Source organism: Hemitrygon akajei, chromosome 13 (genome assembly GCF_048418815.1).
Source record: "Hemitrygon akajei chromosome 13, sHemAka1.3, whole genome shotgun sequence".
NCBI classification, from domain to species: Eukaryota; Metazoa; Chordata; class Chondrichthyes; order Myliobatiformes; family Dasyatidae; genus Hemitrygon; species Hemitrygon akajei.
This window is the reverse complement of record NC_133136.1, coordinates 34,873,477-34,894,880: the sequence shown is the minus strand read 5'-3', so window position 1 is coordinate 34,894,880 and position 21,404 is coordinate 34,873,477. Positions and strand designations below refer to the sequence as shown.

The following is a 21,404-nucleotide window of genomic DNA, read 5'->3' as shown; positions in this document are numbered from 1 at the left end:
CTTGTGTTACAGACAAGATTTGTACACTTGTGTGTTCAGAGGCCAAATTCCAAGTAACTCGTGAGATAATGTAATGTATTTAAAAACCAGAAAAATCAAGATTCTCCCCCAACTCATCCCTACCGCACAACAGCAACCCCAACAATAAGGACATATGACACAACCCTGGAAGACCAGGAGTGTTTTTAAAATATATCTTAGGAGTGCCCTTTCAGCGGTAAAATTCATTACTATCTCCAGTGCACCAGATAAGCCTTTGGACAATGGAGGAAACATGAGTCTCAAGAACCAGACACAAAGCTCATGATGTGTCAGGCAGCAGTGATCCCTACCTTCCCATGTGCTATGCGACTTTGTCCACATACAGTAGGCAACTCAAAGCCCCGAAGAGATACAACTTGACTGCAAAATAATCTGAATCTACTATTGAATTATATCAATATTAGTGTCCTCTCAGAACAACTGCCCGAACTCAATCAGCTCTGGTCACGTCGTTCACACAGCTCTCAATACAAAGACTCTTTTTTCTGAGCTTGATCTGAACAAGATGCGGAAGGATGTTCTCAGACTCCATGGAAAAGTGTAATATCCCCACTACTTCAGCGAATCTGCAGGCCCATTAACACTCCTAATAGTAATGGAGAATTCAGAAACTTTCTGAGAACCTGAAGTCCCTACCAACTTCAAAACTACCCAACCATCTGCTTCAATGAACACATATTGCCTCACCTGTTGTAAGAATAGCAGATCCCACCTCAACCCCACTAAAATGGAATAGAAGCAATTGGTCCTCAGTCCCTGGGAACTGCTTAAGCAGGACTATTATGTTAGATGTCATGTAAGAAAACTAGTAACCAATTTATATATAACAAAGTACCAGAAATGACATTGTCATGATGTCCAGAAAATCTGGTTTTAGGTGTATGTATCAACTTTAGCTCTGTACAGGGAATAATTTATAAATTCTAAACACAAGAGATTCTGCAGATGCTGTAAGTCCAGTATAACACATACACAGCATTGGAGGAACTCAGCAGGTCAGGCTGCATCTATGGAAAGGAATAAACAGTCAACATTTTGGGCTGAGATCTTTCATCAGTCCTGATAAAGGGCTGCTGAGTTCCTCCAGAATTGTGTATGTATTACTCCAGTTCATAAATTCTTCTAGTCTGACTATCCCACATCTCATCTCCACAGGCAAAAACAACTGTTTCATTAGAAAATTACCTAGACCTTAATTATAGGGAACCCTTGCTTACTAATTCCATGGATTATGTAAATGTTCTGTGTCTAAGTGTTTTCTGGGATAGAAAACCATGGGATGTCTGAATTGCAGAAGGACATCCTTGGTCTACTCCACTACTTGACTGTGTGAGTTACTACGGATCATTTTGTGATTCGCTCTCAAATAAATCTTGCTTGTGCGCTGCATGTCAAAAATGGACATCTTGCTGTAACTTTCACATCCAGGTTAAGACAATTTAAGACCATAATACTATGGTCTAATATGATATGGAGCATGATTTAGGCATTCAAAACATGTCCTGGCCTAAATATTGGCTCTGGAGGACAAAGTATCATCTATGGCAGGGTAAAAAGAGAAATGAAAGACCTCAGACTGGTGGACTGCTAGACTTCCGGTGGAAGCAGAAAGAAAAAATACAGCCTGGTTCTTCCAAGCTCCACAGAACATCAGCTACAGCATTTCTGTTTTATTTCTGGAATGACTTGTTCCTATGTGTTTACAAATGATTTGGGTTATTCAAAGGCAAAGACAGCAGGAAGAACATCTGCAGTGCATGCTGTGCCTACTTGTTCACATCAATGCAGTCAGGGTCTGAGCAACATCACAGGACCTAGCACTAAGAGCAGAGAATGCTGGAAATACGCAGGAGATCAGGTAGCATCTGTGAAACAAAAAGCAAACATAATGTTCTGGATCAAAGATCTTTCTCAAAGACTATAATTTGTGCAATCACAATGCCTAAGACCCAGAAGATCTGTTACACCGGATGTCCAGGGAAAGGCCCCTTGGAGAAATGACAACAGTCAAACAGTTAGTCAACCATGCTCATGATGAACTGGTTGATCCTGTTTTGAGGCTTTTACAGCTTCATTAATACCCCTTTGGCTGGAATAAAGTGAGCTCCCTGGCCATTCCCTCAAAGCTGTGTGAAAAGCACAGAAGTGTAGTAGTATCAAGCCGTTCATGCTGAACCGAGCAATTACCTGTCAGAAACTATTACCAGTTCCAATCCATTCCTCACCTGTGCCAAACAGAAACATACTCTTATACTGTGCCTCAGGCACAGCTTCAAGATGAAATCTATTACAGACAGCCATGCCAAGCTCTCAGTTTTCAAGAAAAAAGTGCACAATTCATTAAGAAGAAATTTAGCTGCATGATGCACAGCTACCTACTGGGTTACAGCTGTGAACACGTCTATCACCATGTACATCCAAATACGCCAGATTACCTTTCAGCTGTTACAAGATGGCAGCTTACATTCAGTGCTAAATTGGAGCCAGAGCACAGAAACAAGCCCTTCGGCCCAACTTAGCCATGCCAACCAAGGTGTCTACTTGAACTAGAACCATTTGCTCATGTCTGGCCTCTGAACCTTTCCTAGTTATGTTCTTGTCCAAATGTCTTTTAAGCATAGTGACTGTAGCCGATTCTTCTGTAGTACTTTCTCAAGGCAGCTTGTTTCACATAGCTACCATCCTCTCCATGAAGATGTCCCTCCAGCCCATTTCAACCCTTTTCACGTTAAATCTATTGTTTTAGACTCCCCTACTCTGGGGAATAAAGGACTCTCACAATTCACCCTATCTATGCTCCTCATGGGTTTATTTACCTACACAAGGTCACACCTCAGCCTCCTACATTTCATCCTTGTGAACCATTTCCCCACATTTTCCCCACTACTTGAGCAGAATTCCACATAAAACTCCAAGTGTGGTCTTATCAGAGAAAGTACTGACATGACACCCCACCTAGTCTACTCAGTACCCTGACCAATGAAAGCAAGCCAAAACATCCTGTTTACTTGTGTTGCCACTTCCAGGAACTCCCACAAGATCTCACTGTTCTAGTCTATCCAGGTTCCTGCCGTTTACTGAGTTAGTTCTGACCTGGCTAACTTATCAAAATGTAAGTAAAAGGAAACTTCTTTGATCTGTTCAAGGCTGTACACCAGCCTATGGGTAAGGCAGGCTGCTTTGTCTCCAATAAACATCTAATTTACTGTCCGGTAAAAAGAATCCCAGAAACAATACTGATACTGATTGTGGCTGCTGTTACAATTCATAGTTTTCCCTAATAGATAAGGAAATCAAATGGAATAAATGAACAGAGAAAAAAAATCTAAATTAAACTATGAAGAAATAAAATGGCTGGATAAATGTCTGAAGTAAATGTGCCTTTAAATTCACTAAATAGTGAAAATCATGAAAAAAGCATTAAGTAGTATGGAATAATGTACCTGATTGTTTATTATCTGTGTGTAATCATAACCTGGCACTGATGGAACAAGATGAGAGGCATAGAGAGTTTGTCTACACTGAAATGTTTTTCAGAAGGAGTAATATTCATATCTTCAGCTGAATGGCCAGTTCCTTTATACCTGTCAAAGCAGGTACCCAGGTGAAGCTGCAAATGAGACAGGAGTAATCTAACCTATGGCAATGGCCATGACCTATGGATTTAGGATAGGATCAGCAAGTCACAATCTGATTGCCTGAAACTCTGAGAGAGGAGTAAGGTCCTAACAGCTGTTCGCTGTTAGTAGTTTGTATATTTTTAAATGCATCTGAAATACAATCAAAAGCAGCAAATTGAAACTAAAACAATATTATGCAAATGATGCTGCCTGGCCTGCTGAGTTCCTCCAGCATTTTGTGTGTGTTGCTTTGGATTTCTAGCATCTGCCTGTTTTTTGTGTTGATGGAAAACTTGTGGGGTCACAGTGATAAAGTACACTTCTGAAAATTTAAAATATGAGCTTCAACTATATGAAGAAAAGCTGGCAGTCTTTATTGGGCCTCCACCTGCACATAGCCATATGGATAATCCAGCTGATACACATTGCGTGTGGCAAAATTAACTCAAGAATAATTTTTGAATGAGTATTTCTGAGTGCATAGAGTATTGCCAGATATTCAGAGCCAAATGTATTTCTCATTCAGCTATTTTAAAGGAAAATGTCTTCATGGAAAATATTCAGTAAATACTTTTGTCTGTTTACAAAGATTGGTGACATTGGCTTTGACCAAATATCAGAGAGTGCAGCTATGATAGTGATGAAACATATAAACTCCACCCTGAGAAGCGACATGGATCCACTCCAATTTGCCCACTCTAGCTACAGGTCAACAACAGATGCCATTTCATTGACTTTTCACTCAATTCTGGAACATCTAGACAGCAAAGTTACATATGTCAGGATGCTCTTTATTGACTACAGCTCAACATTCAATATCATTGCCCCCCTCGAAACTAAGCTTCAAGACCTTTGCCTCAATACCTCTTTGTGCAGTTGGATCCTCAATTTCCTCACTTGCAGACTCAGTCTGTTTGGATTGTCAACAATATCTCCTCCACAATCTCCATCAGCGCAAGTGCACCACAAGGCTATGTGCTTAGACCCCTACTCTCCTTTCTCTACGCTTATGATTGTGTGGCTAAGCACAGCTCCAATGCCATATTCAAGTTTGCTGATGATACCATTATTGAAGGCTGGATCAAAGATGGTGATAAATTAGCATTTAGGAGTGAGATTTAAAATATAACTGAGTGGTGTCATTATTACAATCTCTTACTCAATATCAACAAGACCAAGGAGCTGATTATTGACTTCAGGAGGCGGAGGGAGGCAGAGATCCATGAGCCAGTCCTCTTTGGAGGATCCAATTTGGGGAGGGTCAGCAACTTTCAATTCCTCAGTGTTATCATTTTAGATGATCTATCCTAGGCTCAGGACATAAGTGCAATTATGAAGAAGGCACAGCAGTTCCTTAGAAGTTTGCGAAGATTCAGCATGACATCTAAAACTTTGACAAACTACTATAGATGGGTACTGGAGAGTATATTGACTGGCTGCAACACAGCCTGGTATGGAAACATCTGTGCCCTTGAATGGAAAATCCTGCAAAAATTAGTGGATATAATAATGCCCTCCCTTCCATTGAGAATATCTGTAGGAAACATTGTCACAGGAAAACAGAATCCATCATCAGGGACCCCCACCACACAGGTCATGCTTTCTTCTCGTTGCTGCCATCAGGAAGAAGGTACAGGAGCCTCAGTGCACGCACCACTAGGTTCAGAAACAATCATTACCCCTCAACCATCAACCTCCTGAATTGAAGAGCAAAATTCTATTCCCCTTCACTTGTCTATTATTGAAATGTTCCCACAACCTATGGACTCATTTGAAGGACTCTTCATCATTTGTTCTTGATACTTATTGCTTGTTTGTTTGTTTGTTTATTTATCTATTTATGTATGTATGTATTTGGACAGTTTATTGTCTTTTTCTTACTGGTTGAACACTGAAGTTGCTGCAGTCTTTCATTGATAATATTATAGTTATTATTCTAATATGGATTTACTGAGTATGCCTGAAAGAAAATTAATCTCAACATTGTATATGGTGACATATATGTAACTTAATACTAAATTTACTTTGAACTTTGAAAGGATTTCCCACTTCAGCCTGGAGATGGTGATCTTCCAGTTAGGATGGCACTGAGCTGTGATGCCCGTTGAGGTCAGGGTTCGGATTTAGTTGTGCTTTTAGGTTTAAATGGATGGTTTGTGGGGTAGTGTGGGGAGTTAAGGGTCAGGATAGCGTTCAGGGACAGGGAGGGGGTGTTAGAGGTCAGGGGCAGTTAACAAGGTGTCAGCGCAGGAGTCAGTGGTTGGAATAAGAATCCAGGTTAGAGTACTCTGTGATTGTGAACCAGTGATCTGTGTATCCCTGTGGATGGATATTCAGTTGGCAGCTGCTGAGGACGAAGAGCATCAAACCGCCGTGGTCAATGGTCAATGACTACGGTTGGAAGGTTCTATGGATGAAGGTTGGCGACCACAAATCCCACTCCCTCCAGGTTGGTGAACCCTCCAAGGTCAATGAGTCCCAGGATTGACCTTTGTGCAAGCAAGAGAAACAAGGACCAGTAATCTCCCAAACTTACAAGTTCTGGCATCGGAGGTCCAAGCGAGTCCAGAGTTTGAGGCTCAGAGTTCAAAGTTCTGTGATCGGCAAATCCTGGGGTCAAAGCCAGAGCTTGAAAGTCATTGAATGAAGTCATTGAGTCTTCAAGTCGAGGGTCAATGGTTGAAGCACTGAGTCATCATGTCCAGACATTGGAGGGATGATGCCTGCAGACTGTGTTTTTAAGTCCAAGGATCCAAGGTTCTGGCCTGTCCTTGGGCTGGAAGTCCATCTGTGTGTATGTGATTGAGTGAGTGAGTGGGTGGGTGGGTGGGAGGGGAGGAAAGGGGTTTGTTTTTGTTGCTGTTGTTGTGTTACTATTGTTGCTTGTGTGGTTCTGTCGAACATTGTGGGCATGTTATGTTGGTGCTGGAATGTGTGACGACACTGGCGGGCTATCCCAGCTCACCCTTAGGTCACGTTGGTTGTTAACACAAATGACGCATATCAGCGTGTGTTTTTGATGTACATATGACAAAATAAATGAATCTGAATTTTACTACTCAATGCTTGAAGACCAGTCTGCTGTTTGAATATCCCTCCCCATCTCACTAGCTAACAATTTTCCTATCTAATCCCTTTTGACAAACTATATCTGCCAAGGAAATATTCATTTCATCATGCTTTCAATGCCTAGATACAACCCAATAATCCAAGTATTAATTCCCTTCCCCCAAGACTCTCACCCATCCCTCCACCGCAAGACCAAAGGATTCCTTTTGATTACTACACTCTTTATATTCCAGCACCTAACACTATCCTAAGGCTACGTAAAACAAGTCTTTCTCCATATCATTTGTGAATTAAACTGACTTGTTAACTGCTCTTAAATTTCTAGTACTATTATTACTGTTTTATCAATGATATATAAAAACAGAAGCAATAACTCATTCCTAATGAATGGCCACAATAATATAATAAGTTTATGTTTTAATAAATTTCTCACTTGAAATCTATAGATGACTATTTTCTTATGAATGTAATTAAGAGCAGAATTTTACAAGGTTAATAAAGTAAAATTAAAGATGACTTTTAAGATTTTCAAAGATTAAATTTCCCACAAGGATAAACTGAACTCCTACCATCCTGTAAAGCAACACGATTTCAGAATTTTAAATCAGACCAGGGCTTTGATTTATCGGTTCAGCCAATATCCAAAGTATAGTAACACCTCCGAAGATCTATTTACCAATGCTGTTTTTTATTTAGTTCAAATATATCTGATAAGAGGTAGCAAGAGTATTGCTTTAAGAATGCAGGTTTAAAAAAAATAATAATGTACGTAAATTACTGATGAATATAACAAAATATCCTAGTTAGTGGTGTGTTAGGGAGAATTTAGTGGAAGAAGACCCAGAATAATAAAAAAAAACATGGTGCTAGTTTACTTTGAATATGGAGAAGTGAACTAGGTTTACTTCTGGTTGTAAATTCTGATTGTTATAAATTGATTTGTTATAAATTATTAAATTAATTGAAAATAGATATATTTACCTTTTATTTCTTTAATGTTAAGGAAAACAAAACACCCAAGTTGTCACATATTTATAATAACAATAATAAAAAAAACTCAAGTTGTAAGCTGAACCAAAATAAAAACTGAATAATTCAAGACCCATGCTGATTGCAGAAATTGTGGCAAACTCGATCTCCTGTCACATTTGCAGCCATGGGATATTAAGCACCTAACCAATCAGTTAATGATATACCAATACTGTGCATTTCAGGAATATCACCACTCATGTACTGAACAAATTAATTTTTGGTAAGTAAATTCTGGATTTGCTGATATAAGCAATAATTATTAAAAGTGCTGCAAAATATTGCCACTGGGATAAAGCCACATAAAGAGAAATTTTTATCAACACTTTTGTACTGCAGAGCTATTCAGCCTTAGGGATAGAAGACTGTGATAGGTATATTGTCTAATTCCTGAAATATTTTTGTTCAAGCGTTGAAAAGAAACTCATTTCACAACAGGAATTTTCTTGACCTGAAACATAGCTCTCAGAATCATAATCAGATTTATAATCACTGACATAGGTCATGAAATTTGTCATTTTGCAGCAGCAGTGCAATACATGAAAATATGCTATATATTACAATGAGAAATATAAAAATATTAAACCAGGCGTAATAACATAACATAGAGTGGTAATGTCGATGGATTCATTTTTCACCAGTTATCTGTATCCTTCACCACAGAATATGCCAACTCTGCTGTACATTTCCAATATTTTCCATTTCTGTCACTGAAGCCTTACTTTGCTTTGAAGCTTATATTGTAGTAAGTAGGTGTGATCTAACTTGACTTTATTTGAAACTGTGGTATCTCTGCCAGAAATCCATTTTATGTACAATTGCTTGGCTTTCACCCTGCTTCCTGCTAAGTTACCCTGGTTAAGCATGAGAAACCAAGGACATAGTTGGTATGAATAATCTGAGAATACTTCAGAAACAGTAAAATTTGTTGCCCATAATTTTCCATCAGTTAATATAGCAAAATTTTGTAAATGAAGTAAAATGCATTGCTATTTTTAAATTGTACTCCCGACACTAGCAACTAACTGTTGCCCATGTTGTTGTCCGTTATTTTGCTTTTGCTTAGAGTCTAAAGGCTAGTTTGCACAAAATGAAGTCTATTTAGCAGTTCTTTATACATACAATAATGTCAAAATTGCACCTTAATTGAATCTTTGAGATCTTGTCTTTTGTTGGTAATTTACGGTATTCTCTTATAATTTAAAGGCCAATGAGATTAGTTTTATAAAAAGTAGAAAATTATAGTTAAAATAGAAAAGAAGTGAGAAACATACAGAATTATAAACCCATTTGGAGACCAGAGAAGTTACTTTTGAGGGTAATCTACTGTTACTCTGCTGGACAGCTAATCAAATAGAGCCAGAACTATAATCAGGATTTTCTTTCTTTCTTTTCAAACATACTTCGAATTCCCTCCAGCATGTAATCTGCTTCCAGTATTTTTCCAGGATAGTGCAATCCAGATGTAACCCCTTCATGAACAAAAAACTATCAACCAAAAATGACTGAAATCCCTTTGGTTTTTTGTCACTGATCTTACATAGAAACAAGGGAACAGAAATACACATAAAAAAGTCATGATGAAATGGCAGAGAAAACTTGATGAGGTGAATGGTCTAATTCTGCTTCTGTGTTTTATGGTCTGATAAAACCACAAGAACATAAGAGATAGGAGCAGAATTAGGCCATTTGGCACATCGAGTCTGCTCCTCCACCATTCAATCACAGCCGATCCATTCTCCCTCTCAGCCCCAGTCTCCTGCCTTCTCTCCATATCCTTTCATGCCCTGATTAATCAAGAATTTGTCAGCCTCCGCCTTAAATGTACTCAATGGCTTGGCCTCCACAGCCAACTATGGGAAAGAATTCCATAGATTCACCACTCTCTGGCTAAAGAAATTCTTCCTCATCTCCATTCCAAAAGGATGCCCTTATATTCTGGGGCTGTGTCCTCTGGCATTAGACTCCGCCATCATATGACAATTGTACATAAAATGGATTTCTGGCAGAGATGCCACAGTTTCAAATAAAGTCAAGTTAGATCACACCTACTTACTACAATATAAGCTTCAAAGCAAAGTAAGGCTTCAGTGACAGAAACGGAAAATATTGGAAATGTACAGCAGAGTTGGCATATTCTGTGGTGAAGGATACAGATAACTGGTGAACAATGAATCCATCAACATTACCACTATGTTATGTTATTGCACCTTGTTTAATATTTTTATATTTCTCATTGTAATATATAGCATATTTTCATGTATTGCACTGCTGCTGCAAAATGACAAATTTGTCTCCATAACCACTCTATCAAGGCCTTTCAACATCCGATAGGTTTCAATGAGGTCACCTCTCATTCTTCTGACTTGCAGTGAGTAGAGGCCCAGAGCCATGAAACGTTCTTCATATGATAAGCCTTTCAATCCTGGAATCATTTTTGTGAAACTCTTTTGAACCCTTTCCATGTCAGCACATCTTTTCTTAGATAAGGGACCCAAAACTGCTCACAATACTCCAAGCAAGGCCACACCAGTTCTTCATAAATTTTCAACATTACATCTTTGTTTTTATATTCTAGTCCTTTTGAAATGAATACAAACATCGCATTTGCCTTCCTCACCACCAACTCAACCTGCAAATTAACCTTTAGGGAATCCTCCGTGAGGACTCGCAAGACCCTTTGCACCTCAGATTTTTAAATTTTCTCACCTTTTCGAAAGCAATCTACCCTTTTATTTCTTCTTCCAAACTATACATCTTAAGCTTGTTCCACCATTCTAGACATGGATATCATGGAATCAAACAATATAAAAAGCCTTTTGGCCCAATAAGATTGGGCTAATCATCAGACACTAGTTTAGAGTAATTCTAATTCATTCTCCACTAGTCCCATCAACTCCCCCAGATTCTACAACTACGCTTGTAAACTGTGTACAAGTGGCAACATAGAATGAATAGTTAACCTACTGAATCACTTGTGTTTGACATGTGTAAAAAACCTTGAGGACCTGGAAAAAATCCATACAGTCCAGGGCAACCTTCAGAGAAAGGAGACAAAAAACACTGCAGATGCTGGAATCTGGAGCAAAAAGAAACATGAAGCTGGACTAACAGTCCAGATGAGGAGTCTTGACTAACTCACCATTTCCCTCCACAGATACTACCTGACCCATTGAAGTAACACACACAAAATGCTGGAGGAACTCAACAGGCCAGGCAGCATCTACGGAAAAGAGTACAGCCAACGTTTCGGGCTGAAAGCCATTGAGCATCTTGCTTTTCATTCCAAACTCCACACAAGCATCACTGCAAATCAGGATGAGGCAACTTAGTAAGTGAAGTTCAGAGGCATTTGCTGTAATTACAACCATATTATTTTACTAACTCTCAACATTCTCCTTAATTTTCATGACTATCTTCACTGTTTATTACACTTCTGCCATTTGCAGACTTTACAGATTTAGATAATGAATACACAGTCTGAAAGAGCAGTAACTCTAAAATTGACAGCAGGGAAGATTGTTGGATATACTTCCCCAGCTATTTCCTTTTCAGCCTTGAGCCAAGTTTCCTCAAAATCACAGATTTCATAAGTTTTTTTTGTGCTACTTTATTAAATGGATTTTAAAAGTCAATGCAAGAAAAAATTCAGCTGTAGTCCCCTTATTGATCCTCTCTGTCATTTCATTAAATAATTTAATCTTTCAAGACAACTTGCTGGGCTGTTTAGATTCTGTTGCAGTCATGAGATTTTGGAGCACAGAATTCTCCATAGAATAGCAAGACTTGGAGTTTTGCTCTTAGTTTCACTGTTTATATTCAGGATTTGGAATTCATCATGCAGTACTCTCAGAGCTACACTTTACACTTCAGTATTCGGATGATTCAGTGATGTGGTTGCCTTAACAACATGGGGCAGTAGCCAAAAACCCGAGTAATCACATTGTCGAGTTCGCTGATGACATGACAGTGGTGGGACTCATCACCAGCAATGATGAGATGGCCTACAGAGAGGAGGTGGAAGAACTTGAGAGCCGGTGCCAGGCAAATAAGCTCTTCTGCAATGTCAATAAAACAAAGGAGACCATTAATTTGAGGAGAACACACACCATTCACAGCCCTCTTTACATCGGCAGCACAGCAGTGGAAACTGATAGCAGTTTCAAGCTCCTGGACGTGTATGTCCCACACAACCTCTCATCAGGGAGGAGGCTATGTAGCATCCATGCCAAGATCACCAGACTCAAAAGCAATTCCTTTCCCCAAACAGTATGGCTGATCAACATCTCCATCCACTAACACACCCCCAACCACCACTACTTTATCATTTCCTGTCAGAGTTACCTTATGTACAGAAGCTCCTGTACTTAAGATCACTCTATGTACATATGATCAATCTATCTTTATGAGCTATCTTATGTATTTATATTCATTGTGTTTTTTTGTGTTGCATCGGATCTGGAGTAACAATTATTTCATTCTCCTTTACACTTGTTTACTGGAAATGACATTAAGCAATCTTGAATTCTATCCAATTAGAACCTGCAATGTTTGTGCTTTTATTTATTTTACAGCTCAAGATTTTCTTTGCCTGAATAGATTGCATTTAGTTAACAAATTTCATATGTTGAATGTAAGCTGTGGTTGTGGATTGCTCTTGAAATTCACTCTCGGAGAACAAGCTGAGAGCATTACACTTTCTTCCAGGATTCCTCTACCATTTTGACAATGGTGAGCACATTTCTTTAAACAGTATAATCAGTGACTTTTATTAGGGTGTCAACTCATGGTTGTTACGCCTGCATTTATCAGCATTATTTATCATATTCAGTTCTGGTCACCTCACTCTAGGAGGGATGTGGATACTATAGAAAGGGTGCAAAGCAGATTTACAAGGATGTTGCCTGGATTGGGGAGCAGGTTGTATGAGAACAGTTGAGTGAACTTGGCCTTTTCTCCTTGGAACGACGTAGGATGAGAGGTGACCTGACAGAGGTGTATAAGATGATGAGAGGCATTGATTGTGTGGATAGTCAGAGGCTTTTTCCCAGGGCTTAAATAGTTAACACAAGAGGGCACAGTTTTAAGGTGCTGGGAAGTGGGTACAGAGGGGATGTCAGAGATAACCTTTTCACACAGAGAGTGGTGGAGGTGATTACAATAGAATCTTTTAAGAGACTCATTGATAGGTACATAGAGCTTAGAAAAATAGAGGGATATGTGGTAGGGCAATTCTAGACAGTTTCTAGAGTAGGTTACATGGTCGGCATAACTTTGTGGGCCGAAGAGCCTGTAACATGCTGCGGATGTCTATGTTCCATATTGAAGTATATATTTCTCTAAATTGTAATCCAAATAGTAATTGTCTTCAAGCATTGCTGTGGTGAAATTTGCCATCTGAGGATGATGGTTCTAATCATTTCATGCATCTTCATTGGAGCATGGACATGTGTTCACATGCAGCAAAAGGGGATAGTATGAGATAATGGATTGTAGGTTTTGTATATGCCAGCCAAGGCCCAGTGGCTGCTAAGACCCTGCCACACCACTGAAGGATGCACAGCAGCAATGACACTGGCCCTCAAGACCTGGATCAAGGTTCTGGAAGGGTTAGAACTACAGGCCCTTGGTCTATCAAGGCTCTATGCCATAAGAATTAGCTGTTACTTACTGTATCTTTTAGAGCAGTGGATCTGGAAAGTAATGTATTATTAACTGTGCTGAATGCAATACAGAGATTCAGAACAGCACTAGTCTCACATCACAGTACAACTGTTTACATCCACATTGTTTATTTATTTATTTATCTCTTTGTTTTATTTAGATATAGAGTGTGAAATAGGCCCTTCCATGCTTCAAGCTGCACTGTCCCACAACCCCTGACAAACCTGATTTAACCCAAACCTAATCCCGGTACATCTTTAGACTGTGGGAGTAAACTGGAAGACCCAGAAGAAAACATGCTTTCCACAGGGAGAATGTACGGAGACTCCTTACAAAAGACATCGGGATTGAAATCTGAGGTAATAGCGTTGTGCTAACAGCTTGGCTGCCGAGGCACCCGTTTCAAAAAAAAAGTAGCATCACTTCAAAAAATGCAAAATAAAATATAATTCATGATCTGTTTCCACTTTACACTGCCTTAAATAGGTTAAATGTGGTGTGTAAATGCACATTTAACCTCTGCCTGCTCATTTGCATTAGTAAAGTGAATGGTTTTACAATAACTCAACTGAGGTGTTGTGTTCCATTGGTCACTCGATACTGGTGACTTTCTAATTATTGATTGCAGGTTATTTCTGTATTTCTATATCAACCAAGTAAAATAATAGTCTGTGTTTTAACACTGGGAACTTCATATTATTTCCAGAGTGACAAAACACTTCTCTCAAACACTGGACCTCTTCACAAATCCAGCTTCAGACACCGCTGGCTTTCAGCTCAAACAGAAGTTCTGTCAATCTATGTTCAAATAAAAAAAAATACAGAGAATTCCAGAATATATTTCACTTGCAAACCCTTAAGAAAAATCAAGTCAGCATGCATTTTCTCTTCAGTTGTCAAGTTTGAAAGGCAAAAATTGGGAGGGTTCCATACAACAAATGTCTCCAGTCTCTCTGGCCTATAATGAGCAGGCTGCCAACATATTACCCAGTCAAGGACCAAAAGTTCAAATCAACCCCTTCCAAATTTTCCAACTAGAAATTTGTTTTTATTGCTCTCTCTTTTTTTGCTGTCTTAAGTGGCCCTACTTTCCGAAGTATTTTCAAATTGAATTATATTGTCCTCACAGATTTTCCATGACTTAAGTACCTCGTTTCATTATTCTTAATATATACCTTTATCTTATCGGATGCTATTGCCAATGTTATCCTACCCTGGGGGTTGATAAAACAACAATTAACTCTTATTCAGATTATTTTTCTGTTAACTTTATGTTTTTCTGTTATATTTTCTGTTAACAAATGTTCTAATTTCTTTCATTTTTAGATGTTCGAACCTCTAATGTGATCTCTTCACCACCCCCAACTGCCGTCATCGCAAGCTACACCACCCTTTATCTTTGGAGCTAGTCATGTTTCCAGTACCTAGAAGGTTTAAGTAGAACTTTCAAACCTTGTTGAAATCAGAATATTTACAGTTGAGTGTCCAAGAATCTCATTTTGATAAAAACATTTTGAGCAGGAATGTTTGATTTGAAATTGATCTCAGATAATACTTGTAAGCAGTGTCACCATATGAGACAAAGAAACCCTCAGCACATTCAGAATGTAATTTAATAGTGATTCAAATTTAAAACTTAACCCAGCCTGTATTGTGCAATGTAATATTTCCGAGTGACTTTCGCACAACTGCTGAAAAGGTTGAGGTGCATATGTTTTCTTCACAATCATTTTTGCAGCTTAATGTTAAAATCAAAACTGGCACATTTTATCTCTGTGCCAGGTGCTAAAACACCACTGCTATAATTTAGCCTAATACCTTGATGATATTGATAAAACTGCACTGTATATTAAACAGAAATGCAAATTCTTTCCTACTCCATCTGTGTGATTCGTTGTTATGCAAGATCACAGACTGCCATTAAAAACTTTTCCAGTCAGTGGTGCTTTACGTAATACTGCAGTGGCACATTCTCATAATGCTGCAACATGTTTTTAGTTTAAGTTCTTCGATGTTGTGTTCAACAGAGTTCGACTGGGAGCTCCGGTCAACAGAAGAATACATTTGATAAAACTCTCTCTCAACCCACTGAGTGTCAACACAAAGCACTTTAAGGTGAACTACAATCTGAATTCAATGCAGAGTTGAGTTTCATTCACTCTCTTCTGGTGACACTTCGTTCAATCAATTTTCTCTGCTCAGTAATATTGTTAAGGTAGCAACAAATAGTTGGAATTACGGGCATGTCTTGCTACAATGCAGTAAACTTTACATTTATTTCATCGAACAACCTTGCATCCAGCAGAAAGACTTACACTGAATTAGCCTGGACTGCACTTAAATGCCAGTTTCAGAAGAAAATTATACTATTAGGCCACACATTACTATCAAATCCTATTGTACATTGTTTAAATAACCAGGAGGCACTCTCTCTGAAAGTTTTTCTTAAAGCATTATAAGCATTTTAGTTAGTCACCTGTTTCTTTCCCCAGTTGATAGCTGCTTCCAGTAAACAGCTACAGGCTGAACGCCCCTTACCAAAATGCTTGGGGCCAGAAGTGTTTCAGATTTCAAATTTTTTTTGGGATTTTGGCATATTTGCATCCATATAATGAGATAGCTTGGGGTTGGGATTCAAGTCTAAACACAAAATCCATTTACATTACGTATACAGGTTATTCACATACCCTGAAGGTAGTTCTATACAATATTTTTAATAATTTTTGCTTAAAGGAGGGAAGTTCAAGGGGGATATTAGAGGAAGGTTTTTTTACTCAGAGAGTGGTTGGTGTGTGGAATGCATTGCCTGAGTCAGTGGTGGAGGCAGATACACTAGTGAAGTTTAAGAGACTACTAGACAGGTATATGGAGGAATTTAAGGTGGGGGGTTATATGGGAGGCAGGGTTTGAGGGCTGACACAACACTGTGGGCCGAAGGGCCTGTAATGTACTGTACTATTCTATGTTCTAAAGAAATAATGTGTATGTGAAACTATCAAAAAGGTAAGCTATCAGTATCGTGGTTGCCCAGATGGATGGACAGTCAGTAGTTAATTGGCATCATCATCATTCCCAACTCTGAATTTATGTACTACCGGTAAGCAGTTTTTGTCTTAGACTTGTTCATGACACATATGTACTGTACATAATAGTAAAATTACTACAAACCATTAACGTAATGAAAATATAAAGTGTGCAGGGTAACAAAATCAGCAGAGTGGCGTTGGGAAAATTCTTGAATCAGCCGTTGAACAACAACAAAGATCGATACACAATTGAGATCTACACTTTTTTGCTTTAAGCAGTGGCTTTCTATTTTTCACTAACTTCTGTTCATTACTTTCAACAGAAAACTTCAATAGTTTGTCCTTCGTTTCTTCCTGTCGTAGATGGTGGCTTCACAGCACAGAGCAGAGAATAAGCACAAACACATGGTGTTCACGATGAGCAATGCATGGAAGTCTGGCTATGATGACAGTTGAAAACAAACTTTCTCCAAAAGGACTCCACTCAGTGTATGTAAGGTCACTGCTTAGAACTGTCTGGTGTGCACACATCTGTCTGGGAACCTTCCCAACACTTTGTGGAAATTTCCATTTGTGGCATCACGTCAGCAGTCAAAAAATTTCAGATTTTGGAGGTTTTAGGATTTTTGGATAAGGGGTACTCAACCTGTATAAGCATCTAAGCATAGGTTCCTGACTTCCCACACAAGTTTCTCAACTGGCCAATTAATGCGTAATTTGTCACTTTCAATTAATTTGCTTCCACGCTGTTCCTTGTGTTAGCATGCCTTCAGTTCAGTTTCACTATCTCAGCTGCACTCTTCCTTCATTTTCTGTCAATTCACACAAGTTCCAAGTTAACTTTCACTCACCAACTGCCAGGCATTGCTTCACATGTCAAGACAAAAGGTTTCTGCCCTCCTCAGCTACATTTTCAAAGATAACTCCCAGTCGTATGTCCCCTCTCCCTTCTCTCCTTTTTTCCATTCCCTTTTCTGGCTCCCCTCTAAGCTCTTCTGTTCTCTTCACCTGCCTATTGCCTCCCTCAAGTGCTACTCCTCCTGCCCTTTGTTCCATAGTCCACTATCCCCTATGAGATCCCTTCTACTTCAGCCTCTTACCTCTTCCACCTATCACCTTCCGGCTTCCTAATTCATTCCCCTACCCCATGCACCCACTTTCACCTATCACCTGCCGGCTTGTACTCTCCCACCCCCCCACTTTTGTATTCTGGCTTCTTCTCCCTTCCTTCCCAGTCCTGATGAAGGGCCTTAGTCCAAAACGTTAACTGCTTATTCCTCTCCATAGGTGCTGCCTAATCAGCTGAGTGCCTTGGGTATTCTGTGTGTGTTTTTTCCTCAAAGATTAAACTCCTTCACTCTTAGTATTAAAATCAACAATTCTGATCCACCCAGATATGACTACATGCAAAACAATGTTTTTTCACTGTAACACAAGTGAATCTGCAGATGCTGGAAATAAATAAAAACACAAAATGCTGGCAGAACTCAGCAGGCCAGACAGCATCTATGGGAGGAGGTAGTGACGACGTTTCGGGCCTAAACCTGATGAAGGTTAGTTTTTTCAGTAAACAATAATAAACCAATTACCAATGAAAACAATTATCAAATGACAATTAAAAGTAAAAGCACACACATACTTAAAACAGTTAATTTGCTTGAAACATTGACAATTTACAACTCTTTCTGTGAGCAGCCATTTCTCCCACTGGTCTTGCTCAAGTTAACTTCGGAAATCCATGGAGGTACTGTCCCTATGTGAGAAGCTCAATAGGGCTGAAGAGAAATCTCCCTACAAAATAACTATCCTTTTATCTTGTTTGATCTATCAAGATGTTTCTCTTCACATTTCTCTATTAAACTTCATCTGCTGCTCATCTGCCCAGTGTACTATCTATGTTCTCTTGTGGTCCATTTATTTTTATTACTGCTGACCACACATTCAAATTTACTGTAAGATGCAAAGATTGAAATTGCATTCTGCAGAGCAATGTTGAAATGACTGATGTAGAACAGTAAATGAACTTCTGTTTATTAACCCATGATAAACTATTGCTCTTCCCCTTGAGAGAATCGATGTCCATCACCTCCCAATCTGAAAGGCAATCATTTATCACTACATTTTATTTTCTATCCTTCATCTAAAATTTAGTCCATGTACTACTAACTCATTATTTAATATTTTAATAACATACAAATAAGCCAATTATACAATTGAGTTTATACCAGTTAACAGAATAATCCATTCACCCCACTTCTACAGTTATTTTCTTGTCATCCATTCTATCATGTCCATTATCTCCTCCCAAACAATTTACAATAGCCACAGGAAAGACATGCAAACTCCACACAGTCAAAGGCTGAGTTCAGGATTTAACCTGGATGAAGCTTTGAGGCACCACCACTACCTACAATGCCATGGTGTCCTCCAATTGTCACTTACAGTATATGTTCTCCCCAGAGTGCACCAATACTTGGCTAGCATACACACAAACCTTTGACCTTTCACAATGCAGAATCATTAACCTGTGCAAGTACATGATTAAATAATGCTGTGTATCCCTCTGTACAGGAATTTCTTGCTGGCATGATCAGGGGCATGTGAGCAATTTACTTCAAGAATATAAAACAGCATTTAATTGTAAACTTGGGGTTCAACATCTTTTTTTCAAAATGTCCATCAAACAGCATATTTTTAAATTAATGAAATGGGCTGGGCAAATAGCATTTCAATTTTAAATTAATTACATAATTGGCAAATAAGTTAATTTTGTTGTTTATTGTTTTTGCAATTTTAAAATTTTCTGTTTTTATGTCATCTGATTACTTAAAAGATAAATTCTGGACAGTTTCTCAGTCTCCCACATATAGATTAAAAGATGAAAATTAACAATGAAATATCCTTAAAAATAATTGAGAACTGAAGGAGGTAGTTGGCCTATTATATCAGCACTCCCTCTTTGTAAAACCAATTCAATCGTCCTCATATACCCTTTGGCTCTGTTGCTTAGAATGCTTATATATTTTCAAATAAAAATGTGGTATTGTCCAATACTCCATACTCCAATTAACTACTATATGTGAAAAAATATTTTTCACATCTTTCTTCTCAGTGACAATAAATTGATGGCCCTTTCACTCTGACTTGCCCACCAGCAGAAACAGTTTAATGACATGGGAAGCTGAGACATCAGTCTGAGAAACAAAATGAATGGCCCAGCAGATAAAAGCAAAGGAAGTGAGACCAAGCCATTTTTAACCTAAGGGCCATACTTGAATTTGAGAAATGTCCCACTCAAAGCTGATGAATGTGTAAAGCCAGGTAGGACTGAGTGAGAAGTGAGATGGGAACTAGATGCTGGAGGAATATAATGGACCTGGCGTCAGCTTAAGGTTTAAGTATTTGGAGAGGGAGAAGGAGGAGCTTCCAAATAGAGGCCAACATGTGTAGAAAGTGAACATGGGCTAGGTTAGTAATCAACTGATAGCCATTGTATTTGCATACATCCTTGTCCATAGTAGGACCTGTTGATTCAGTATCAGTGAAGAGATGTTGCGAGACTTGGATCTTAATGAAATGATCAATTCAAAGTCTGCTGTTGAGATGTGTTACTGTACGTGCTTGGCTCTCTTTAACCCCAGGAAAAAGAAAAATCTAAAACTTATTTTGGAGGGCAGGAGAAGAGAACTCCCCCATGATCGACCTGTAAGCAGCCACCCCACCAGGTCTGCAGCCGACCAGGACAGTCTTTTTCTTTCTTGACCTATGTCTTGCTGGCTGGACAGATGTGGAGCCGCCCAGTATTGTGCGCACCTTTAGGTACTGAGTCATTGAGCTGATCTCCTTCCCGGGCCTTTGGAATGAGGTTTTAATAATAATGTAGTTAACTAATTCAAACAGAAAGGTAACTTCTCAGCTTTTAAATGCACATCAATATTGCACATTTAAAATTGATTATCATAACATAGGTACACATGATGATTATTTCCATGTTTTCGGTGGAGGAAACTAAGCTCTACATTTTACTTTGCTCTGATATTTTAATATCGGATTAAGTTGAAGTTGTCAAACCGAGTTTTCAATTGTTTAATTGTTGGTTATTCTAGATCACATCTAATATCTAACACATTTGAACCATTTTAACTCACTTCAATAGATTTCTTTTATCACTGGATTTAAGACAATGTTGAAGCACCAAAGATGAACTTCTATACAATGAAGCTGGTGATGCAAACCAGGACAGGGTATCAGCAATAAGATTGATTCTGTCCTTGTTTTCACCAGTAGTACTGTCACAGTAACTGCATTAATTTTCTGGAATCATTTACCATTACCCATTAAGATTTTAAGCAAAACTTCAGACAGATCATGAGTGGATTTTTTTTTAAAACAGTACCTTGTTTCATGAACATATCAGAAACTGAAGAACACAAGATGAGATATATTTAACAAGATTATCTAGAGTACTCTATCAATTATTGGCTGAATCAAATTTTAGATATAGTCTTTGATTTTAATTACATCAAAGCTGTATGAGATGTCAAGAGCTGGTTATAATTTTCATTTTTTATTTTCTGCATACAGATGGGAATACCTGCTCAATATTATTTAATAATTAGAAAGCACATATGATCAAATTAAAATTAAATATTTATTTATTTTGAAATGAGTCAGCATTTGTTTCATAAATCTCCAAATCCCAGATTGCAACCAATAGATAACTGGAAGCCTACTCACCTGACCAACGTAATAAAATTCCTCGGAATCATTATCTCCTTCTGAATCTTCCTCTATTGTGCAAGTATGCCTGCTCTCCTGTATACGAAACAAAACCAACAATGGTTTATATTTTACTAAAACTAAAAGAAAATGTGATTCTTTTTCATTAACTACATAAACCAGATAATAAGGATGGATTGCTCTGGTACCAAACCATTGGACTTCTAGTGATCCT

The 21,404-nt window shown here is 38.5% G+C and overlaps 1 protein-coding gene across 1 annotated transcript in view; it reads right to left on the bottom strand.

The window, feature by feature from the left end:
- parp8 (poly (ADP-ribose) polymerase family, member 8) overlaps positions 1–21,404 on the bottom strand; it is a 374,464-nt gene that overhangs the window by 173,793 nt on the left and 179,267 nt on the right. The window contains exon 6 of the mRNA XM_073064384.1: positions 21,188–21,265. Within this exon, the coding sequence (XP_072920485.1) occupies positions 21,188–21,265 (78 nt within the window). The remainder of the gene's footprint in view (positions 1–21,187; positions 21,266–21,404) is intronic.